The sequence below is a fragment of the Typopeltis vanoorti genome, chromosome 1 (assembly GCF_054136105.1).
Source record: "Typopeltis vanoorti isolate ZY-2024b chromosome 1, IOZ_Tvanoo_1.0, whole genome shotgun sequence".
Taxonomy (NCBI): domain Eukaryota; kingdom Metazoa; phylum Arthropoda; class Arachnida; order Uropygi; family Thelyphonidae; genus Typopeltis; species Typopeltis vanoorti.
The window spans coordinates 100,745,031-100,766,966 of record NC_143549.1 but is presented as its reverse complement, the minus strand read 5'-3'; the positions used below and the strand labels follow the sequence as shown (position 1 = coordinate 100,766,966).

General features: G+C 36.2%; 2 protein-coding genes across 2 annotated transcripts in view; one reads left to right on the top strand and one right to left on the bottom strand.

The window, feature by feature from the left end:
- The window catches only part of LOC150110256 (pyruvate dehydrogenase phosphatase regulatory subunit, mitochondrial), a 366,839-nt gene extending 355,281 nt beyond the window's left edge, over nt 1–11,558 (top strand). Inside the window, exon 20 of the mRNA XM_090398625.1 lies at nt 11,400–11,558. The gene's annotated coding sequence lies outside the window, so the exon portion shown is untranslated. The remainder of the gene's footprint in view (nt 1–11,399) is intronic.
- Nucleotides 5,756–21,936, bottom strand: part of LOC150110255 (uncharacterized) — a 133,445-nt gene continuing 117,264 nt past the window's right edge. Inside the window, exons 12-13 of the mRNA XM_090398613.1 lie at nt 10,697–10,942; nt 5,756–7,796 (exon numbers count right to left, since the gene is read on the bottom strand). Coding sequence (XP_090254739.1) covers nt 6,055–7,796; nt 10,697–10,942 — 1,988 coding nt within the window. The 3' untranslated portion in view covers nt 5,756–6,054. The remainder of the gene's footprint in view (nt 7,797–10,696; nt 10,943–21,936) is intronic.

The window sequence follows — 21,936 nt, the reverse complement described above, 5'->3', positions numbered from 1 at the left end:
TATGTCTGGCAATACTGTTCAAATTTAATTGCTACTTTACTTATTTTTTAGAATTTTTACATTGAAAGTTAAGTATTTGGGCCACTTTTTGGTCTGAATTTTTCTATATTGAAAATAATTAATTTAATCTATTTTTAGCAGTATCACCCACTTTTAGAAACCTTATCTGCTAGTTTTCCTAACACCTATCTGCCAATGCTCGATTGCAGTTTACATCTAGCCAGTGATATCATGTGGTGCACTGTAGCCCATTAAAATGAATGGAAAAAGAAAGTGTTGTCAATTCAAGTGGATATTTAAAATATGGAGTTATTCCGTCTATAAATAATGAGCATTTACCAATGTGCTTAATATGTGAAAAAACTTTGCTCAAACGTAGGAATGAAGCCTTCAGTAATGATTGAGCATTTAAGAACAAAGCATCCAAATAAAGCAAAAAAGGATGTGGAGTACTTACACGAATTAAAGACTAAATTTGAAAATCGTCCTGGACTTAAAGGATTGGTCATAGTGCAAAGTAACCAACAAGAGAAGGGCATGCTATAAATGAAATTTTAAATACGATGATTGACCCAGGTAAAAGTAATATGACGTCGTCAGTTCCTCTCAGCAATAGTTCAGTATCAACAAAATGGCAAAGGACATTGAAAAAAAAAAAAAAAAAAAACTTTGTGATGATTTAAAAACCATAGAATTTTCTTTACAACTTTACGTGACAATGAAGCATGGCCTACGTGCATTATATAAATACTAATGAAGAAATTCTTGAAGAGTTTCTATTTGCTGAACAATTGAAAATCAACACAAAAGGTTCTACAATTTTTAAGGTTGTTAAAGACTTTATTAATGCTAAAAACATTCCTCTCACAAATATTGGTGCGTATGCAACTGATGGAGCACCAGCTATAATTGGTCATCACCGTGGATTTATGGCACATTTAAAAGAAGCAGTTCCAAATATCTTTACAATTCACTGCATTCTTCATAGTCAGTACTGAGTTGCAAAACATCTTAGCAGGAGACTACATAAGACTTTGGGCGATGTTATTAAAGCAGTGAATAAAATAAAAGCCCAGTCATCGAATATCCATATTTTCTGTAAACTTTGTCATGAAAATGAAGAATTTGAGCGTCTTTTGCTTCACACTGAAGTTAGAGGCTCTCAAATGGAAACTATCTGTGATGCTTTAATGATCTCTACAATACTGTTTTTGAATTTCTTAATTCATGTGATGAGAACACATGTAATGTTCTAAAAAAGGAAAAGGTTGATATCATATATCTTTCCAATATTTTCACCAGATTAAATGAGGTTAACATCAAATTGCAGGGAAGCAACATGAATCTTATTAAAGCAAAGGGAATTATCATCAAATTCCTGCCATGTACCCTCAAGGGGCATACAGGATATGATAGTACTACATGAAAAATTTACATCATTACTAATTTCCTATCTACAATTTTCCTCCAAATCAGTCTGTTATTTGCCAATATTACCAGATCCTATATTTCTATCGTCTAAGGCACTTTGTACCGTATCAATCCACCTATATCTTTGGGGTCGTTTTCCTGCCAACTTGGCAGAGAACACTTGTTTTGCTAATCTTTCCTCGCCCATTCTGTTTAAGTGACCATACCACCTGAGATTAGCTCTGCTAACGCATTCCTGGATGCTGACAATGTCAAGTTTTTTCCTAATATTCTCGTTTTTAATATGATATTGCCATTGATACCATCTGTTCACACCTCTAATCTTTCTCAGGACTCTCATATCTGCGGTCTCTAGTCTTTGGTCAAGTGTTTTACTTCTGACCCAGTTCTCAGATCCATAAGTTAAAACTGGTTTGAACACAGTCTTGTATACAGCTAATTTAGTGTTCCAATTTCTCTCTAATTCCATATGAATTTATTCAATTGACTTCCACCAGTTTTGTTGATTCTGTTGTCTATTTCCATATTTAATTTACCATCTTCACTAAAAAGCATGCTTAAGTAGCTGAAATGTTTCTTGTTCCACAGGTTCTCCATTCACAACACAGTTGACATTTTCAGTGATTCTGCCTATTTTCATTGTCTTTGTCTTTTTATTGCTAACCTTCATACCATATCTATTACAACAGTTATTCAATTTAGTCAGAGAATCTTGCAGACTTGTAGTGGATTTATTTAGAAGTATAACATCGTCCGCATAAAGCAAAGAGCTGACATTAACATCTCCAATTTTGACATCATGTTTAATACCACTTTCCTTCATAATGTGATCCATATAGATAATGTACATCCTTGTCTCACACCAGATTTAACATTAAACCATCTTCCTGTACTTCCTTCAATTCTAACTGCTGACTTACAACTCAAATAAAGACTAAGTATTGCTTGATATAATGCCCCATTGACACCATATGACTGTAGCGTATTGAATAGCTTCTCTCTTGGCACCTTGTCATATGCCTTTTCCAAATCGACAAAACTTAAATAGAGATCTTTGTTATATTCCCATGATATCTCCACTATTTGTCGTAAAGTGAAGATCTGAACCTGAAAGCCTCTATTTGACCTGAATCCAGCTTGTTCTTCACCAAGTTTTTCTTCCACAATTCTTCTCAATCGTTTCTCAAGTATACTTGCATATATCTTACCAGGAACACTCAGTAAGGATATACCTCTGTAATTCTCACATTGTTTTATTTCCCTTTTTATATATGGGTACTATGAGAGCTCTACTCCAATCGTCTGGAATTCGTCCCTCTGTCCAGGCATTCTGAACTATGCGGTGCAGCCACTGTAAGACTTTTATACCTCCATACTTCAGCATTTCTGGTCGAATATCATCTACTCCTGCTGCCTTTCCACATTTCAAGCCTTTGATGGGTTTTTCTACTTCAAGTATGGATATGTATTCCTTACTGCATGCCTGGTCAGTGTTTTTTATCACTGTGCTGTCATCACTGCTTGTTTCATTTAGCAAATTTTCAAAGTAATTACTCCATACTTCAAGGATATCTTTTTCTCCCGTTTTCATGTCACCTTTATCATCTCTAACTCCTTTTACAGCACTCTTTCCTCCATTTCTAAGCTTCTTCAACAACCTCCATAATATTTTGCCACCTTCTTGATATTTATTTTCTATGTTCTTGCCAAAGTCCTCCCATGACTTTTGTTTAGCTAGTTTTACACACTGTTTAGCTTTCTTACATTTGTCTCTGTATTCTCTAAGAGCACAAGGTGACTTATTTGCCAGGAACTTTTGATATACTTTCTTCTTTTCCTTCACTGCCTCTTTAACTTCCTGTGTCCACCATGGAGTTCTAATTTTTTTATCCTTGCAGACAACTTCACCACATGCCTCTCTAGCTGAATCAATCAGGGTTTTCTTCAAGGATTGCCACTGAATCTCCAAAGTTTGGTTCCTATTCTCAAACTCTTTCATTTTTCCTTCAATAATCGTTGTGTATTTTAGTCTACAGTTCACATCTGAGAGCTGCTCAACTCCTTAACTTATTCACTGACAGTGTACTCACAACTACTTCTGATAATCCATTCTGCTAGTTCACTTACTCTCCAAGAAAAAATCTAGTTTACATCCTCCTTGTTCTGTCTCCTGGTTTCACACAGAAAAATTTCTTTTGCATATATTCTATAAAACCTTATTAGTTGCTTCTTTTTTCAATCATATTCCCTCGTTTCTGCCTGTCATTTATATTTTGTAACTGGATGCCTCAATCTCTTGTTTAAGAGCATTTCACATACCTGTCATCATCTTGATCACCTGCCACTGTAACCTCTCCACCACTTGAAGAAATGCAGTCGAATCTGGGCATAGTAGTCTAGATGTGGTTGTATCAGAGCTATATATTATTATTATTATTATTATTATTATTATTATATGGGGCCAGGGATTTGGGAGTGTTGGTGGATAGGTCGTTGAAGTTTAGGGGGCACATTGCAAAAGTAACTAAAACAGCTCACCAAATCACTTGGCTTCTGAAAAATACTTTAACATGCAGAGACGAACAAGTTGTTGTTCCTCTGTATCGAGCCTTGATAAGACCCCATCTGGACTTCTGTGCCCAGCTATGGGCACCAGGGTTTCTTCATGATGGGGAGGAAGTGGAGAGGGTCCAGAGATGAGTGACCAAGATGATAGCAGGTCTGTGGAATGAACCTTATGAGAATAGGTTGAAGATTTGTGGGTTGCAGAAATTGGACGATAGGCGAAGGAGGGGTGATATGATTGAGACATTCAAATTACTGAAGGGTTTTTATAAGATTGATCCAGAAGATATTTTTGAAAATATGACTGGTGGTGGGAGGACTAGGGGCCATGCATGGAAGCTGGGCAAGAGCGTGGTTGACAAGGGTGTTAGAGCTAGGTTCTTTACTTGGAGAGTGGTAAATGAGTGGAATAAGCTTCCAGAGTCTGTTGTGGGTGCTACGACCGTGAATGAGTTCAAGGCAAGGTATGATAGATACTGTGTGAATGTTGAATAGTTTTTCTTGATATGATGTTAGGGCCTCCCTCGATGAGTCTGTCGACTCCTTGGAGTTTCCCGGAACAATAAAAATAATAATAATAATATATGGTATCTTCACAGAGTCCAGAGACTCATCGTGGGAGACCCAAACTAACTATTATACACACAAAACATATTATACCTCTCCTTAAACGCATTCGCTTTCAGAGAGCTCACAATGAATTTTTGCAGTCCATTACACTCATTCACCAATGAGATGTAAAAAATGGAATGGAAAAAAAAATCTAGTCTGCATACCCCTACTAAACACACTCTTACACAACTTCCACAGATGGCCACTAGTTCTCTATTTGTCATATATTGAAAAATTTCCATTGCATCAATTTTATAAAACCCCTTTAATATGTTAAAAGTTTCTATCATATCCCCTCTTTTCTGCCTATCAACTAAACTTTGTAAACCACAAACTTCAATCTATCCTCATAGGGGGCATTCCACAGACCTGTCACCAGCTTAGTCACTCAGCTCTGAATCTTCTACTACCACCTCCTAGTAGTCCCAAAGAAACCCACATCATCAAATCTTTTGTTTAAATCAGCTGCATTCCTGATTATTCTGCCTATCTTTGTATCATCAGCAAATAGCTGTATGATGCCTGTCAAATCCTTCCCAATTATTTCAGTTACAAAAAGTGGATAGATTCAGTTATCAGTTTTTTAAGTCACAACTGCAGACTGCACATGATGTATTTAATAATACACCTGATTAACTGTTATATTATCAAATCTACGAACCTAACCTGCACATTATTTATTTTTGTGACAAGCCCTCATAGTTATCACATCAAGAAAGACAGCAGCAGTTGTCACATTTCTAGTGACAAATCACCAAAGTAAAATTGTCAGAAAGTTGAAATAGCTGATAATTATATAGCAGTATAAATAAATGTTTTCATGTCAGATATTTGGAAATTCAAAAGTGAAATAAAAGAAAAAATATTTGTCACATAAAGTTTCAACTGAATTTCATTATACCTCATGTAAATAATCAAAAAATTAATAAAAATATGCATAATTTTAGGCACTGTGATTAAACTTGTTGTTTTTCATAATTGGATTGCTGAAACTTGATACAACAATGAAATATACTATGACTGGTATATATATTTAAGGAACTTTTGTGAAACAACTATATATATATATATATATGTGATTTTTAAAAATGTCAAGTCTCTTATTTAAAGAATAGACCTGCCACTTTCAGTGATTTAAAGGAAATTACTCGGCTTTTTATTCTACATCTAGAGATGTAAAAATTTTCCAGTTACAATGCTATGTCATCTACATTTGCTTAAGATATAAATTTTTTAAGCTTCACATAAAACTTTCATTTTATAATTATGCATTCCACAAAGCATAACTTGTTTTTCTTGCTGGAAACACAACTGATGACATCATTCAAATGACAGTCTTAGAAAATGAGGGTGACTTTTATACAGATGAATTTGTTAACAAAATAAAAATATTTTTCTTTACTAGACAAAACAGTTCTTTCATATTAAAATTCATTATATATTCCATTATGTTTCCTTATATGTATTTTTAGTTTTAGCAGCAGATTGGGTTGGTGAGGAATATGAAAATGCTGTTTGACTAATATCAGATTTGCTGTGTTTATGGCTGACAGACTTGCTGACTGATGGCACCAGGCCAGGCTGTGATGCAGCTCTTCTTAGTAATGGCTGAGTGTCACTAGAACTCTCCACAGTGTCTTCTGAATGTAGCTGTTTATGAGAAGAAAGCCAAGAATAACTACTATCAATTAAAAGATCCTCAGGGGGGTCCTTTGGTTGTCCTTCTGTCTGTTCAGAGGTAGAATGTAAATATAAGGCTACATCATGGCCAACATCTACATGCTGGCCTTGGAATTTAAATGACCTTTGTGGAAAACAAAATAATGAAGTTCCTGTACAAATTTGATTCTGATTGGAAATTGATAATATATTTTGAGAATTTAAATTATTGCTAAGTTCACTTGATTTATTCGTCAAACTGGAGTTTATATCCTGAGAAGAAGAGGTAGTGGTTTTATTGCACATAAAACTGCCATTACTCAAACTGGAAGATGAATGCTTCTTTGGTGACTGAACACTTCTTGAATTTTGATGTTCTATGAGCACAGGTGTAGATGTACCTTCAGTTTTCATGTGTGACTCACTGAAGAAACCACCCTTACATGTAGTATTTGATTGCTTTTTGCTATATCTTTCTGTATAAGATGTCATTTTAGATATATCATTATGCAGCATTTGTTTTTCATAAAATGGATGTAGGTTATCTACATTTTGTTTGTCTCCTTTTCCTGTATGGGTAAAACTATCCTCCCCTTCAGTGGAACATACAGAAGTATCTTCAGGGTTCCTTTGCTGAACAAACTTATTTTCTTTGGTGGAAGATAAAAACTGAGATATAGTATTAGTTGATGGACAAGAACATGCTCCTTTGCATTCACACATAGATGAAGAAGAATTATTAGAATTTTGTCTATCAATGGTAGCTTTCTTTTTTCGCTTGTTTTCAGCAGTATTGTTAAAGCTAACTCCGCTTTGCTGATCACTGATTAAAGAAAGATTACAGTGAGCACTATCAGAATTGTTCCTGTTATTTTTCTTTTTGCTTTTGTTTTCTACATTGTTATGTGTAGTTTCTTCTTCTTTACACATTTTATCTAATGAGGTATTTACCAAAGAACTGTTAGATGATATATCTGCTAAATGTACATTTTCATTAGAAGTAGAATTTGGAAACATGGTTGTTTGCACAGGTTCACTAGAAATCTCTTCAGAGTCACTTACTAAGCTAAGATCTGATATAAAAGGATATTTTGGAGAAGCCTTTGAAAAATTTTCCTGTTTTCTGTGTGAGGGAGAGCTACGGGGTTCATGCCTAGTCGTGGATATCCTCTCAGAATTATTTACTTCTTGTTTAGAATTAGGAGTATTATTAGAGGTGATTGCAGCAGCAGAAGGTAATACTACACATAGTACAGATGATGTGTTATTCATTGGTGAAGAGGATGAATTTCTACAGCAGTTTCCAACCTCTGTTAGTAAGGGTGGTAGTGAACAGTCAGGAACAAATGCAACATTGTCAATACCTTCTCGATTAGTTTCCAAATGACGGCAGTGTTCCCTCATTATGCTTGTGTAGGTTGGTGGTGGTGGCATATAGAATTTAATAACATCTTCATATGATGGAGGAGGATCATATATTGGAGGATCACCTGATATGACATGCCGAACAGGGGGTGAATTCTCTGCTTCTGAAAGAAAAGCACATTTAAGATTAATCATTATATATATATATACATAATAATGTTTCAGGAATTGTATCAGTATTTCTTTTATCTATGTACTTTTTTAATATGACGAAATTTTTTTCACAGTATGCTATTATGCACTGGTATGAATATTCAATCTAATAAAGTTTCTCAGAACACATGCAGAGAAAGAGAGAGGGGGAGGGAGGGAGAAGGGTATGTGATTTCCCACCCATGAATGGTAATATAGTACCCTAACTGGGCTAAGGTTATTATATATATATATATATATATATATATATATATATATATATATATTGTTTTGTTTTTTTTTACATAACCCAGAAACCCTACTCTAAAGAGCAAACATGGAACTTTTTCAAGTTCCACTGTCACAATTATTATAGCCAGTGGTCTCAAAGTGAATATTTCATTCCTAAAGCAGAATTCAAACCTGAAGCCTATTAGTTTGAGAGCAGTATGCTATCCACTCAGCCAATCAGACTGACAGACTGCATAAAGATTTATTATGAATAAAGTTAATTTTAAGTGACAAGTTCATCGCCAATAAATATTACTTTCATGAGCAGTGCCTCTGATTCCATAGAATCAGAGGTACTGTACATGCATTACTTAATACCTATCATACTTCACAAACTCAGTTACTTGCAGCAACAATCTCTTGCTAATACATTCTTTTGCAATTTTCCCTGTTCTCTTGCTTCCTGCCATGTATGGAAAAATACTATTCCTGTCAGGATGTCATCCTCATTCAACAATTTTTGGATGAATTAACTCAATCAATGCACCCATTTCATTTCCCTTGTTTCTGATATGTCAAGCATTCATATACAAAGATAACAGCTAATTCCTGGATCTATAAGTTCACTGATACCACTTATTTGATATGACTTCTCCTTACCCTCCCTGAGCCAAGCCTTTTTTTTTCTACTTACTCATCCCAGAACCTTCTTCAAATCCAACTGTTTTCCCTACATCCTAGGCCATCTCATTCTCTTCTTGTCTACACACATTCATATCCTCTTTGGGCATCAACCTTACTCATGCTGTATTCCCCCTCTTCTCCTGAGTCTGCATTTCACTGTTTGTCTTGCACACTTGTTTTCTCATTCTCTACACTCATGCTTCCCACATCATTCATAAGCAACACTTCAATTTCTCTTTCCTTACTCTCCTGCTCTATCACATCACTTCTTACTTGCTCAGATTCATACTCTCCAATCATTACTCTCACTTCCGACAGAGAATCTCCAAATGACTCATATCAAAAAACATTCAAATGCAGTCTAACATTCTTATACAATTCATTTCATCCTTCAAATGCATTCCACACATTCGCAAACTCCACTAACAAACTGTTCATAATTCTTGCTCTCCATCTCATCATTATCATACCTGGGTAATACACTGACTACTTTTCCTATCACACTATTATCTTTAATTCTTCTCAACAACCTCCTGATATCCAATCTTACATTCTCCTTGTTTCTTGCTTGCTGCATTAATCACTCTATTCAACACACACACACACACAAATCTCCTAAATTTTGTACTCATGAGGATGCCTGCCTGCAGTAAATCCATAGCATCTTCTACTGACAAATCTCTTTTAAATGTTAACAGCTAACTTGAAGATTTCAAAAAGATTCTCTCCCCTGTTGTGATTCAGCTAAATTTTTTGTATCTTTTTATTATTACTATTATTATTATACAAGAAATTCCCACTTAACTGGCTGTTCATGTACTATGCATGTGTCCAATTATGTTTTGCAGAAAAATCCAGGCACGATTTATTTCTCATTAAATATTCCATTTTGAGATTATGCTTGAGTGAATTAATCTGAATTAAAATCTTAGTTCCACACATAGTTTTCATTGTTTATATCACTGTTTTAGAATGCTGTAAATGTCATTAACATGTTGTACAGTGCTGATGACATTAAAGCACTGCATAGCAGTGATGTCATTATAGCATTTTACAACATGATTTTTCTTTGAATGATCATGTTGTAGAATTCTATAATGACATCAGCATTACATCACTCAATTATGATATACAGAAATAGTTTCTGTTTTAATGATATGTCTCCATGTACTTGTTACTATTTTATGTATTATACTTTATGCCAAATTTGAGGTCCCTAAAAATTAGTGGCTATCTTACTCCTTTGTATCTAAAGCCAGCTATGATTCTTGATATCAGGAGCACTCTTCTTTTCCCACAGTTCAAGTAGTCCATAAAAATTCTTCAGTCAGTCCTTGATGAGCACTTAGCTTTCAGCTCTGTATGCAAAATGCCTGTTCAATTTTTATGTTGTCTATCCAATTTATTTTAAGTTTTTCTCTTTTTGGAGTTCCTGGAATAAGTCTTTCAAGGACTTGCATTGGGAGGCCATTAGATCTGTTGATATGACTAAGTCAGATGAGTTGTTTCTTTTGAATCTTTGTTATGAAGTTATCTCTTCTCAGACGAACTGTTTCTTTTGATTTACTTCAGAATTTTTGAAATGCAGTGGAATCTTTTTTTAGAAGATGTCTATAGCACCTCATTTCAAATGCTGTCAGGAGCATTAGCAAAACAGAAAGCCAGCATTTAATTATAGATTAGGACAATAATAAAATGTATTTTTTAATTATTGCATGATATTTATTTATAAGGGAAGGAACTGCAGATTTCTTTAGCTTACAAGAAGAGGTATTGCACACCAGTGAAATGACTCTTCTGTAAACTACACTGTGATCAAAGAGATCATGGCAGTTCTTAGATTACAGAATGCCAATGTGGTACAGCTATAGCAAGAATATTGGAATGTGGTTTTTGTGTAATTATGAATTTTTTTCCTTTATGTGAACTTTCTAATTAATAAGCTAAATAGACTTACCAATATCAGCACTTATGGTGTGTAAGACTTCTCTGTTTATAGCATCTTCTTGCTTTTGTCTGTGTAGCTTAATGAGAATCATGACTGTAGTTAAAACAAACATTCCGAGTCCTGCTAGACTGGTTACTAAAATCAGAGTATTAGTTCCAGCTGCTGTGGAGCTTTCTTGTTTGGGGAAATAATAATTTGGAGTGAGCGTTCTCCACCAGTTTTTATCATCTGGAGAAACTGTTCCTCGACCTGAACCTTAAGTTTTTAAATTTAATCAAATTAGTATTTTGGCATAACAGCACATCCATGTTTAAACACTACTTCAAAATAGAACTTAATATAACACGTCCCTATATCCAAGGGCTTGACAAATTATGCATAATCCTACTCACCACAAAAAAAAAAAAAAAAAAAAAAAAAAAAAAACTTACCTCCCCTTTTTTTTTAATGATATGGCCCAGTAAGTCAATAGAAGTTTCATTAAATGACTGGTGTGGTGTATTGTTGTTTGGAGAACATTTTCTTTGTGTGAGAGCCATTTCAAAAAGGAAAGTCAATAAGAAAAAAATAGTAAAAGCAACACTGATTTTTTGGGAAATATAATTTGTTACATTAATTTTATAATTGTATATTCTTTAGTGTTTTCTTAAGGTTAAAAAAAATTGTTTCAAATGTTATTTTTATTAAACAGAATATTTTTTATATTTTTCAGTCTGCAGCTACTTGCCAGATGGTGGCAAAATCTACTTGCCACAGGTGAGTAGGCGAGCATATTTGTCAAGCCCTAACTATATCTAAAGATCCTTTTAACTATTCCATTCACACATTTAATCGTAGTAGAAGTCTGTTAAAATGAGAGTTCACAACATGCAGAAAAAATATTCTAATGACTACTCTTTGAAGACCATTTTTATTCTCCCTGTATTAAGAGAATGAAATATCAATTTACTGCAGAAAATGTTCACAAACATCGTTTTCAGTGGTGCAGGATAAACAGAATCAAAGAGTAAAATGGAATGAAGAGTTAAAAATAAACCTACTATAATTTACTACATGCAAATGGTTATCTTAAGTATAATTACAAATGTTTCAGAGCAATACAATATGTTGTTTTGCCATTTTAATTTTCAAATAATTAATTCATAATGCAATTGTTCCAGGCAGTTCATTTGATGTTATAATTATGATAGAGTTTAGAAATTTTTCTCTAAAATTTTCATAAAGAGATTTGCTGGAAACAGGAGTACATAGCAGTGTTTTCTATTTGCATATGAAGGATTGGTATGTCAAGTATTTAGATTTATGTGTAGGTTGAAGCACATATTGAGCAGATCCTCCAGGAGTGAAGTTCATGGTAGTAACTACATGTAGAATGGGGAAAAATAAGTTTCGTTATTAATTATTAGTGTATTTATTCTAAAGTTAGAGAAGGTTTAGCCTAAGTTGGTTGTTATTGAGTGTGGGGAGTTTTATAATTTGAATTTTTTTAGTATTTTAAAGTGTTTTTAGTACAGTTTTTCTGTGTATATTATTATTATTATTGTTATTACATGACACCTCCAGGGAGTTGAAAGACTCATCGATGGAGGACACCAACTACACTGAACCACAACTACACCAATGTCATCTACCACCCACCACTAGTATTTTCACAGGCAATCACAAACATCCATGCTCACAGTGGGATTCGAACCCGCAGCCTTTTGGCAGGAGAGTGGATATGCTAACCACTCGGCCAACCATTATACTGTCTCTTTCAATAATAATACCATACATCAGTTGCCTAACACAAGATTTTATAGCAGATAAGAAGTGCATGTCTGCATAAAATGGACAGTGGGAAGATTTGGGTAATATCAATATCACTAATCCTGGTTTTAGTAGCAGTGCATTGGGAACAAATGGGTATCAGAGAGAGATAGTTCACTACGATTGAGAGTGAGGAAAGCAGGTGTGATGGGAAGATGGATATAACATTAGAAAGTGTGACAGAGATTTGGCAGATGGTGTTGTTTAGTAGGTGAAGCATAAAGGAAAACAGGCAAGTGATTGCCTGTTTTCCTTTATGCTTCACCTACTAAAAAAAAAAAAAAAAAAGGTGAGTGTTGGAGGAAAGACTCAATGACTTGTGGTGTGTAAAATAGAATGCTAGAGGAGTGCTTGCCTGGTAGAATAATATAGAGTGTGACTGCAGTAATTAAGTGAACCAAAAATGTGGATGATAGTGGGTATAAATGGCCTATAAGGCAGCATGAATTAGGTGGTAAAAAAAAGAGATCTGAGGTTAACATTAGAGACTGTCAAGCAGAAAAGTGTGAGAGATCAGATGGCAAGCATATGATCAGTTTTGTGTGTATAAACGTTAGTGTGGTTCTCCCACAATGAATCTTTGGGCTCTATGGAGATACTCATAATAATAGTAATAATAATGCCCAAATATGATAATGCATGATTTGAGGTGAAGAACAGCAATGATGAATGACATGATAGTGAGAATGTGTTAAAGAGAGGCCTAGACTGACCTGGACCTGCATTTGATGACAGAGAGCTGTATGCAAGAAATGGATTATATTTGAGCATAGAAGTATCTAGAAAGACTGTGCTCTGAGAAAGTAAAAGTTTTAGGACAGGTAAACTAGAGTTTGCCATGGGGCAAAGAGGGTAGCAGAGATGGCATCTAGCTGGGAAAGTCACTTGGAAGAATATAAAATATATTGCATAGTAAAAATGGAGTCCAGGGAAATAATAGTAGGTATAGAAACATGATAATGCACCAATGTTTCCTTATACAAATGCCAGGAAATTCAGGAAGAAGAAAGATGAATTAGTGGCATTAATAGCTGTAGTCGCTCTGAAGATGGTTGGAATCACTGAAACATACTGAAAGAAGGGGGATGTCCTAACAGGAACAGAAGAAGAAGAAAAGTATAGCATATTTCAGCAGTATAATAAGAGAAAAGTGGGTGGTAGTGGAGTGTTACTAATATGTGATGAGTTGTGTCCTGTCAGAATAGAGAATTTCAAGGGAAATGGTTTTGTGAGTGTATGATGTAAGACAGAGTTGGAAAGAACAGGATAGTGAGATATTGCTATAAACCAAGGAACACAGTGTGAAGAGCAAGATACATTTTAGGCAGCTTAGTTTGGGAAGCAAAACAAGTGATCATTATGGGAATTTTAAGTACAGTAATATCAACTGGGAAAATAAGGAATTTCTCGAATTCCTGAATGAAAATGTTTTAGGCAACATATAGTAGAGAGAAGGCAAAGTTCAAAAGTTTTGGATTCATCCTAGTATCAGAGGATCTGATGTTAACTGAGATATTATCCTTTTCCCCCAGTTGGTGAAAGTGACCATACAGTCTTGAATTATCAAGGAGAAAGGAATTTATATTTATGTGGCATTAGATTATAAAAAATTATATTATAAGGCAGGAGATTATCATAATCATCAAAGTTCAGCTTGGGGCCATTGGGGATGAAAAAAATTAGAAGGGAGAAAGATATCACCAGTGCATAAGAGTTAGTGAAGAAATATTTATTAGGAGAAATGGCAAGTTGCATACCTCAAGTGAACAAGATAACACATTTTGGTGTAAGGTGGATGGCTAATGAAAATCACAAAGGAACTCATCATCAAATTCCTGACATATACCCTTAGGGACTGTACAGGATCTTATGATAGTATATGAAAGTTACATCATTCCTAACTTCCTATCAACAATTTTCCTCCATATCTGTCACAATTCCAATATTATCAGATCTTATATTTCTTCTAAGGCACATTATACTGTATATCAATCCATGTACATATCTGGGTCTTTTTCCTGCCATCCTCATAAAGAACACTTGTTTAGCTAATATTTCCTCTCCCATTCAGTTTACGTGGTCATACTACGAGATTAGCTCTGCTAACATTCCTGAATGCTAACAATGTCAAGTTCTTTCCTAATAGCCTCGTTTTTAATACTGCTATTGATGCCATCTGAAATTAGTGGAAAGAATGATAAGAAAATAATTAATATTTATTAACTGATATTTCACTGGTATTATATCCAGCATCTTCAGAGCACAAAATCCATTATCTTTTTTTGTTTATAGAAAATCCACAAATACAGGGAGATATTTGCACAAATGTTCACACCATCATCCAGATCAGCAGTGGGATCAGCTGTTCCAATGACAATGCTCTTACCATTGAACTCGCTTGCATAACACTTTCTTAGCCAATGGCTATAATCCCAATAGAATAGAAAAAACACTAAACGCTTCCAAAAATCCCCTCCATTGCCAATAGCACATGACTACAGCAAAACTGTTACCATCCCATACATTCAAAGCACATCTGAAAAGATATCTCGAGTCTTTAATAAATATCAACTATTATTATTATTTGACACCTCCAGGGAGTCCAAGACTCATTGAGGGAGGGCACCTACTTTACAACTCTTCATCGCTACCACTCAACCTCATCTACACCAACGCCATCTACTGTCCACCACTACTATTTTGACAGACAATCACAAACATCCATGCCCACGGCGGGATTCTAATCCACAGCCTTTTGGCTGGAGAGCAGATATGCTAACCACTCGGCCAACCATGCACCATATTTGAACTATATGTCAAATTGGCAACTCTCATCTATTTACCTAAGGACAAACTCTCTTCTTTATCACATCCAGGAGTTTATGAAGTGCCCTGTTCTTGGTGAACATAAAAAATACATTTAGCATCATCATTATGGTAAGTCAGGGGCTATCAGACCATGCCTTGAATTACCTCTTCAAGCGGGATCAAATGGAAGAAAACAAAAGTACTAATGGAAGAAAACAGAAGTCATAAGTCAGAGAGACTATTTTTGGAATCAAGAACAGCTTTAAAACATACTCCAAACCTCAATAAGTATGGCTTGTGCTCTGAAGATGCTGGATATAATACCAACAAAATATCAGCTAATAAGTTAATAAATATTATTTTCTTAACATTCTGTGTTGTAATGAATACCATTAAAATAAACTAACATTGATGCCATGTGTTGTCTCCTAATCTTTCTCAGGACTCATATCTGTGGTCTCCAGCCTTTGACCAAGAGTTTTATTTCTAACCCAGCTCTCAGATCCTCAAGTTAAAATTGGTTTCAACACTGTCTTGTATACAGCTAGTTTAGTGTTTTGACTAATCTCTCTCTCTCTCTCTCTCTTATAGCATATAACTTTATTCAGTTGACTTCCAATCATAGCAGCTTTGTTGATTCTGTTGTCTATTTCCCTATTTAATTTACCGTCTTCACTAAAAATTGTGCCTAAATAGTTGAAATGTTTCACTTGTTCTATAGGTTCTCCATTCATGATGCAATTGACGTTTTCAATGTTTCTGCCTATTTTCATTCACTTTGTCTTATTATTGCTAATTTTCATACCAAATTTATTACAACAGTTATTCAATTTAGTCAGGAAATCCTGCAGATTTGTACTGGATTTATTTAAAAGTATAACATCATCTGCATAAAGTAAAGAGCTGAGATTATCTTCTCCAATTTTGATATCACGTTTAATACTGCTTTCCTTCATAATGTGATCCATATAGATGATGAATAATGATAGATATAATGTCCACCCTTGTTGCACACCTGATTACATCAAACCATCTTCGTGTACCCCCTTCAATCCTAACTACTGATTTATAACTGAAATAGAGACTATGTATTGCTTCATATAATATCCCATTTATACCATATAACTGGCATGGTTTGGAGAGCTTTCCTCTTGGCACCTTGTCATAAGTCTTTTCCAGATCTAAAAAACTTAAATACAGATCCTTGTTATATTCTCATGATTTTTAAACTATTGGTCTTTCCTAAGTGAAAATCTGATCCTAACAGCCTCTGTTTGGTCTGAACCCAGCTTGTTCTACTCCAAGCTTCTCCTCCACAATATTTCATAGCCATTTCTCAAGAATACTTGCATAAATCTCACCAACACTCAGTAGAAAAATTTCTTTGTAATTTTCACATTCAGCTTTATTCCTGTTTTTATAGTGGGTACTATGAGTGCTCTACTCCAATCATCTGGAATTTGACCATCTGACCAGGCCTTCTGAATTATGCAGTGTATTAGCCACTATAAAACTTTTATACCTCCATATTTTAGCATTTCTGGTCGAATATCACTACTCCAACTGCCTTTCTACATTTCAGGTTTGTGAGAGCTTTTTTCTACTTCAAGTACAGATATATATTCCAGATAGCATTCCTGTTGAGTGTTTTCTACCACCATGATGTCATTTGTGATAGAAATTTAGCAATCTTTCAAAGTAATTAATCCTTACTTCAGGAATATCTTTATCCTCAGTTTTCATGTCCCCTTTATCATCTCCAATTCTTTTACAGTACTCTTTTCTCAATAGCCTCCAGAATATTTTATCACATTCCTGATATTTATTTTCACTGTTCTTACCAAAGTTTTCCCATGGCTTTTGTTTATCTAATTTTACACAATGCTTTGCTTTCTTACATTTTCTCTGTATTCTCTAAGAGAACAAGGTGACTTACCTGCCAGGAACTTTAGATATGCTTCCTTCTTTTCCTTCACTCCCTCTCTAACTTACTGAGTCCACTATGGAGTTCTGATTTTTCTATCCTTACTGACACATCTCATCACATGCCTCTGTGGCCGAATCAATCTAAGCATTATCTAGGGTTTGCCACTGAATCTCCAAGGTTTGGTTCTTGTGTTCAAACTCTTTCAGTTTTTTTGAATAATGTTTGCATATTTGAGTCTGCAGTTCACATCTAATAGCTGTTCAACTTTGATTTGTTTCAATACTCCCCCCCCCCACTTCTTTTCAATATGAAGTTCAATTTTATTCTGCTCAACACTAAATGGTGATCACTTCCTATTTCAAATTCTCTGTATCCTCTTGTGTCCCGAGCCAGTGGGAAAACATCACTGTCAACAATAGCATAGCCAATGAGACTTTCATATTTCTTGCATCTTCTCTCCATGTGAATTTGTGTACTCACACGAACTACATATAAAAAACGATGTTACGGAAAAAAGTATAAAGAGAAAGGAGGAGAATACTTGCATGAGGAATATAAGACTCAGGTCAGGAACATGACCAGTGCAGAAAAGGAGACAAAAGTATAATACAAGAAGAGATTAGTCTTATGATCCAAGGAAAATCCTAATGGCTTCTTTCATTATGTAGTGAGTAGAAGGAAAAATGATTGTGTCAGAATAACATTGTTAGATGAAAAAAGCGCTCAAGTGGCCAATGTAGATGACATAGTGAAGTTATTAAATGATGAGGTTATTTCATCCTGGAAAAGTAAGCTTTATTACTAGAGGATGGTCAGGGTTTAGAATGCATTCTCCCCATGCATTCTAAGGATGGTAGCTGACACTTCCGTTCTACTATCATCCTTATACAGTGATAACTTATACAAACTATAGACCAGTTTGTATTTACGAGGGTTGTTTGATAAGTCCGTGCAAAAATGAAGAAAACACAATTTTTTGGGGACAAACCTTTTTTATTTTTCAACATAGTCTCTTTGAGGTCTGTACACTTAGTCCAACAATGCTCGAGTTTTTTGATCCCGTCTATATAGTATGATTTGTCCAACTCTTCAAAATAGGCAGTTGTTTCGGCAATCGTTTCACTGTTTGATGAAAACCTCTTTTCTGCCAGCCATTTTTTCATGCTTGGAAACAGATCATAGTCCGAGGGAGCCATATCTGAAGAGTAGGGGAGGGGGGATGCAAAAGGACGTCGTAGCATAAATCGAACAAGTTTGCAACAGTTCATACATTGACACTTTTGACCCCGTGTGAGCAAACGCGGCACTCATCTTGCGGATAGTTTTCTCATATGTAAATGTTCGTGTAAAATATTATGTATATGGTCATTTGAGATGCCCATAGCCTTACCATTTTCAAGCACCTTCACTCTTCTATCATCCATCACCATATGGATTTTTTCAATAATTTCTGGAGTAGTGACCTCAACAGGGCGTTCAGCATCACTTGTGCTCATATGGCCACTTTGAAAGTTACTAAACCACTTATAAACCATTCTAATTGAAGGTGCAGACTCACCATAATGTTTATCCAGCTTAGCTTTGGTTTCCTGAGCTGTTTTGCCTTTCAATAAGTAAAGTTTAATCACTATACGAAATTCTTTCTCATCCATTTTTCATAAATCATGGTACTTGATCGATTCAAATGAACGCCAAACACACAGTAATAGATCTATCTGGCCTCAACAGCATCCATTACCACCTGCAGTCCACCAAACCCCACCTACTCTTTTTAACCAAAACTCAAATCTCACCTCCTCAAGCACTATTCATCTCAACCTTCCTAACTATACACCATTTAACTCCTTTCAACTCAAGGGTAGCATCTGTGCATATATCTGCTCTGACATACCCTGCGAGAGAACAACTAACTTGGAATCGCCTGACTTCGACCTTCTTTGGCTGAAGATATCCCTCTCCCACTCAGTCAAATTCATCTGCTGTCTCTATCGCTCTCCTAACACCACCAATCACTCAGAGCACTTTCATTTCCTCTCCTTAAAAGTTGATTTTCTCCAGTCCCACTCCCCAAACAGCGAAATCATCCTTCTGGGTGATTTCAACGTCCATAACACCAATTGGCTTTCCTCTTCCAATCATACAGATCCTGCAGGCAGAGATGCTGAAACATGTGCAGTCACTAATGACCTCATGCAAATTGTTCAAAAACTGACCAGAATATCAGATAACCCAAACCACTCCCCAAATACCCTAGATCTCTTCCTTACTAATAACCCCCCAAATATGCATTGAATATAGTAAGCCCCCTGGGTAATTCTGACCACAACTTAGTGCTTATCTCCTTCCCCATGCAACAACGCCTACACAGTTACTCCCACACAAGAGTAGTTTGGTATTACAATAGTGCCAAATGGGAAGGTCTCCGAAACTACTATGCTTCATTCCCATGGTTAGACTATTGTTTCGGTCTTCCAGTCCAGACATATGCGGCAAACGCATCACCAAAGTGATCCTCGCTGGCATGAAAGCATACTACTCAGACCTGCCGTCTCCTAACTAAACCCTGGTTCTCCAAAAAATGTGCCAAGGCTGTACAAATGAAAAATCAGGCATACCACAGCTGGCTCAAATCAAGAACCTCATTCAATGCCTACACTGAAGCCTGAAACAAATACAAGAAAACCATCAATACTTCCAAAACAGATTTTGAACAGGCAGGAAGCTTGCAGCCTGTCCAAACAGCATCCGGGCCTTTTGGTCCCTTGCCAAGGTAATTGGCCGTAACTTTTGCCCTACACTATTCCCACCTCTATCATACCCAGAATGCTCATTTGCAACATCACCCATAGAAAAAGCTAACCTCCTGGCATCACACTTTGCCTCCAATGCACACACATAACTGACAATGGCAAATGCCCTCCAGTCATTCCAACTGCCCAACATACAATGCCCCCTATATCCTTTTGCCAAAAAGACATCACAAAGCTGCTGTCTAAATTGGACACAAAAAAGTCTCCTGGTCCAGAAGGAATTCCTCTAGTTATCCTGAAGGTCTGTGCATCTGAACTGACTCCTATCCTATGTCACCTGTACACACACTCTTACTCCACTGGTATATATCCCAAAACCGGGAAACTGGCCTATATTCAACCCATTCCTAAAAAGGGTGACAAATCACTGCCACCTAACTACTGCCTTATCTCACTCACTTCAGCCCTATCTAAAGTAATGGAGGAAATCATCAACTCTCAAATCCTAATCTACCTTGAAGGTACCCGGCTATTAAGTGACCACCAGTACGGATTCTGCCAAAGCCGTTCAACAGGAGATCAACTCCCATACATCACCCATCACTGGACAAATGCTGTGGAGAAATTCGGCAAATCCCAAATAGTTGCACTTGATATCTCCAAAGCCTTTGACCGAGTCTGGAACAAAGGCTTGCTATGCAAACTCCCATCATTTGGACTGCCTCAGGACTTCTGCAGATGGATTGCCAGCTTCCTGTCTGGACACACACTATGTGTGGTAGACGGCTCCCTATCTTCTCACCATCCAACTAATGCCGGTGTCCCTCAAGGGCTCAGTTCTCTCACTGACCCTCTTCCTTCTATATATCAATGACCTACTTCAGTTGACCTCTAACCCAATCCGCAGTTTAGCAGATGACAGCACACTACATTCCTCCCTTTCATTTGACAAACCCTACCCTACACAACTCGCAGAACATCAACCACCACTGCCCTTAATTCCGACCTCCAAACCATCCTCCGATGGGGCTCAGACAACCTTGTCAACTTCAACGCTAGTAAAACCCAGTACTGTCTTATTTCTCACAAAAAAGAACCATTTTCCCCCAGCATTGTTTTCGATAACACTCAAATTCACAGACAAGACGAAATTTCTCTTTTCGGAATTACCTTTAAATCAAGCCTCTCCTGGCATAAACACATCACAACCATTGCTTCCTCACTTCCAAACAACTAGGTTTTCTCTTTCGCTCAAGACATACTTCATCTCTAAACAGCTGTTAACACTATACAAGTCACAAATCCGCCCAGCTCTCGAATACTGCTTTCACATCTGGAGTGGGGCTCCAAAAAGCTCCCTCAAAATGCTTGACTCAATACAGAGGAGAGCAATTAGACTAATAAATGACCCATCCCTCATCAACTCACCCCCCCCCCCCACTTTCACATAGATGCTTGGTCTCTGCAATCTGTATATTCTATAAATACTTTCACGGAAAAGGTTCATCTGAAACAGCATCAATAATTCCCCCACTCTGTACTAAGCTCATTGGAACACGTACAGCTGCCGCCCAACATCCTTTTACAGTACACCTCAAAACCTACAGAACAAGTTTCTTCTCCTCCTCATTCATCCCTGCTACTACAGTAGTGTGGAACAGTCTTCTGCCTGATGTATTTCCCAAGGAATAAAAATATACAGGCATTCAAATCAAATGTAAACAGGTTTCTCCTTTCACAACTCATCACCCATAGACGGTACTAACGTACTATAGGTTGACCAGCCAACCTCCTGTATATGGGCCTAACATAAAAAAAAAAAAAAGAAAATCTGACTGAAACTTAGTGTGTGATCCTCCAACAGTTGCCAGCAGCTAAAAATAACCTCGATACATACTGGTGGCGCTATCACTTAGACTTTGCATGGACTTATCGAACAGCCCTCGTATTTACTA